The 1,907-nt window shown below is 39.8% G+C and overlaps 1 protein-coding gene across 1 annotated transcript; it reads right to left on the bottom strand.

The window, feature by feature from the left end:
* Positions 1-1,131: 1,131 nt before the first annotated feature.
* On the bottom strand, positions 1,132-1,632 carry LOC133832470 (uncharacterized). Its single transcript, XM_062262809.1, has one exon. The coding sequence runs from the start codon at positions 1,630-1,632 to the stop codon at positions 1,132-1,134; it is 501 nt and encodes a 166-aa protein (XP_062118793.1).
* Positions 1,633-1,907: the final 275 nt, after the last annotated feature.

Here is a 1,907-nt window from a genome sequence, read left to right as displayed (position 1 = left end):
ACCATGATTTCATCGCCCTGGCCATTTGCTGTATGGGGGATCTACCTGACTCGTTCATTACCAGCAAGAAAAGGAGGAGTTCGCTATGCAGTCGAGGCCGAGCCTCTGGCGACCATCACCTCAAAGAGAGTCCTGGATTACATCGTGAAGAACATCATATGTCGTTTTGGGCTCCCAAAGAAGATCGTGTATGACAACAGAACTCAGTTCAATAGTGATCTTTTCATGAGCTTTTGTGAGAAGTACGACATAATCAAGAGTCTCTCTTCAGTGGCATATCCGCAAGATAATGGGCAGGCTAAGGCTGTAAATAAAACTCGAAAGGAAAGTTGAAAGAAATTATTAGATGAAGCCAATGGACTGTGGCCCGAGAAGCTCCTACAAGTGCTTTGGGCTTATAGGACCTCACATCGCACCTCAACGGGGTATACTCCCTTCTCTTTAACCTTAAAAGTGAGGCTATGCTCCCAATTGAAGCACTAGTGACGTCACATAGATAGAAAACCTTCATTCAAGATCAAAACAATGACTTGCTCAACACATCTCTGGATTTGGTCAAGGAAAAATGGGAGGAGTCACAAATACAGCTCGCCCATTATCAGCAGAGAATTACTCGTTACTTTAACTCGAAGGTAAAAGGAAGCAGACTTGGACTCGGTGACTTAGTGCTTCGAAGAGTGTTCTTGGAAAGTAAAGATCCTTAAGATGGTGTATTGGGACCGAACTGGGAAGGACCATATTAGATCATGGAAATCTTACATGAAGGAACCATCAAATAGCTCGGTTAAGTGGAGAGTTGGTCCCACGGACCTCGAATGCTCTACATCTTAAAAAATACTACTAGTGATAGGACGATTTTGTTAATTTTTAATTTTTTTTAGTATTTTTCTGTGTGAGGCTTATTTATAAAAGTCATTCTATTTTTTTTTTATCAAGAAGAAAAAACTTTATTAATCAACCAACTAATTACACCCTCACCTCACTAAAAGACGAACCAAGAGGAACAACAAACTGAACCTCCAAAACCAAAAAATAAAGGCACTAATTACATGTTAATCTAAGTATAAAGTCTCTTTCTTGTCTAGACATTTTTCTGTTTTTAACAACAAATAATCTGTAGATCACTATACTCTATACATCAAAAGCAATCAAAGTTTCAGATTTGGAGAAGCCTTCAAAGACACATCTATTTCTGTTCAGCCAAAGACAATAGCAAGTTGCTGCACGAACTGCTATGCTAGTAAGTCTCACAATACCAGAAGCTTTCAGCAAAATCCAAGATAACCAACTATCAAACTCCACCGGCCACCCTCTGAAACCCAGCCATTTGAACACTAACTCCACCACTCGTCGAGAAAGGTAGAAATTAAAAAATAAGTGCTGATGTGATTCAGGCTGGTCACCACAAACAGGACAAAGAATGGAATCTAAGACTATATGAAATTTACTCAAGTTGTCCTTTGTTAATAAATGAGCATTCACAACCTGCCATAGCATAAATCGATGCTTTGGAAGATTGAGACTACTCCATATGGCTCTGTGATAGCTAATTTGAGAAGGAGGAAGAGAGCTGTTATACAGAACAGATGAACAGAAACTACCCGAATAGCCTGCCTTCAAAATCTCAGACATGGAAAATTTTTGTCTCAGTCGACAAAGTTTATGCCAATACCAGCTTGTGTCCAACTTTAACTCATAAGACCAAAAGGGTACCCCCTTGAGATAAACAGTGTTCACCCACTTGACCCACAGTAAATCTCTCTTCTCAGTGATAGCCCAAAATGTATTTAGCTAAGATAGCTTGATTCCATTTGGTCCCTTCTTTAAACCCAAGACCACCATAAGATTTGGGAAGACAAACTTTCTCCCAAGAGGCCACATGAATTCTGCTTCTGTTCCCGTTTAAT

Source organism: Humulus lupulus, chromosome 4 (assembly GCF_963169125.1).
Source record: "Humulus lupulus chromosome 4, drHumLupu1.1, whole genome shotgun sequence".
Lineage (NCBI taxonomy): Eukaryota > Viridiplantae > Streptophyta > Magnoliopsida > Rosales > Cannabaceae > Humulus > Humulus lupulus.
This window is presented reverse-complemented; position numbering and strand designations above follow the sequence as displayed.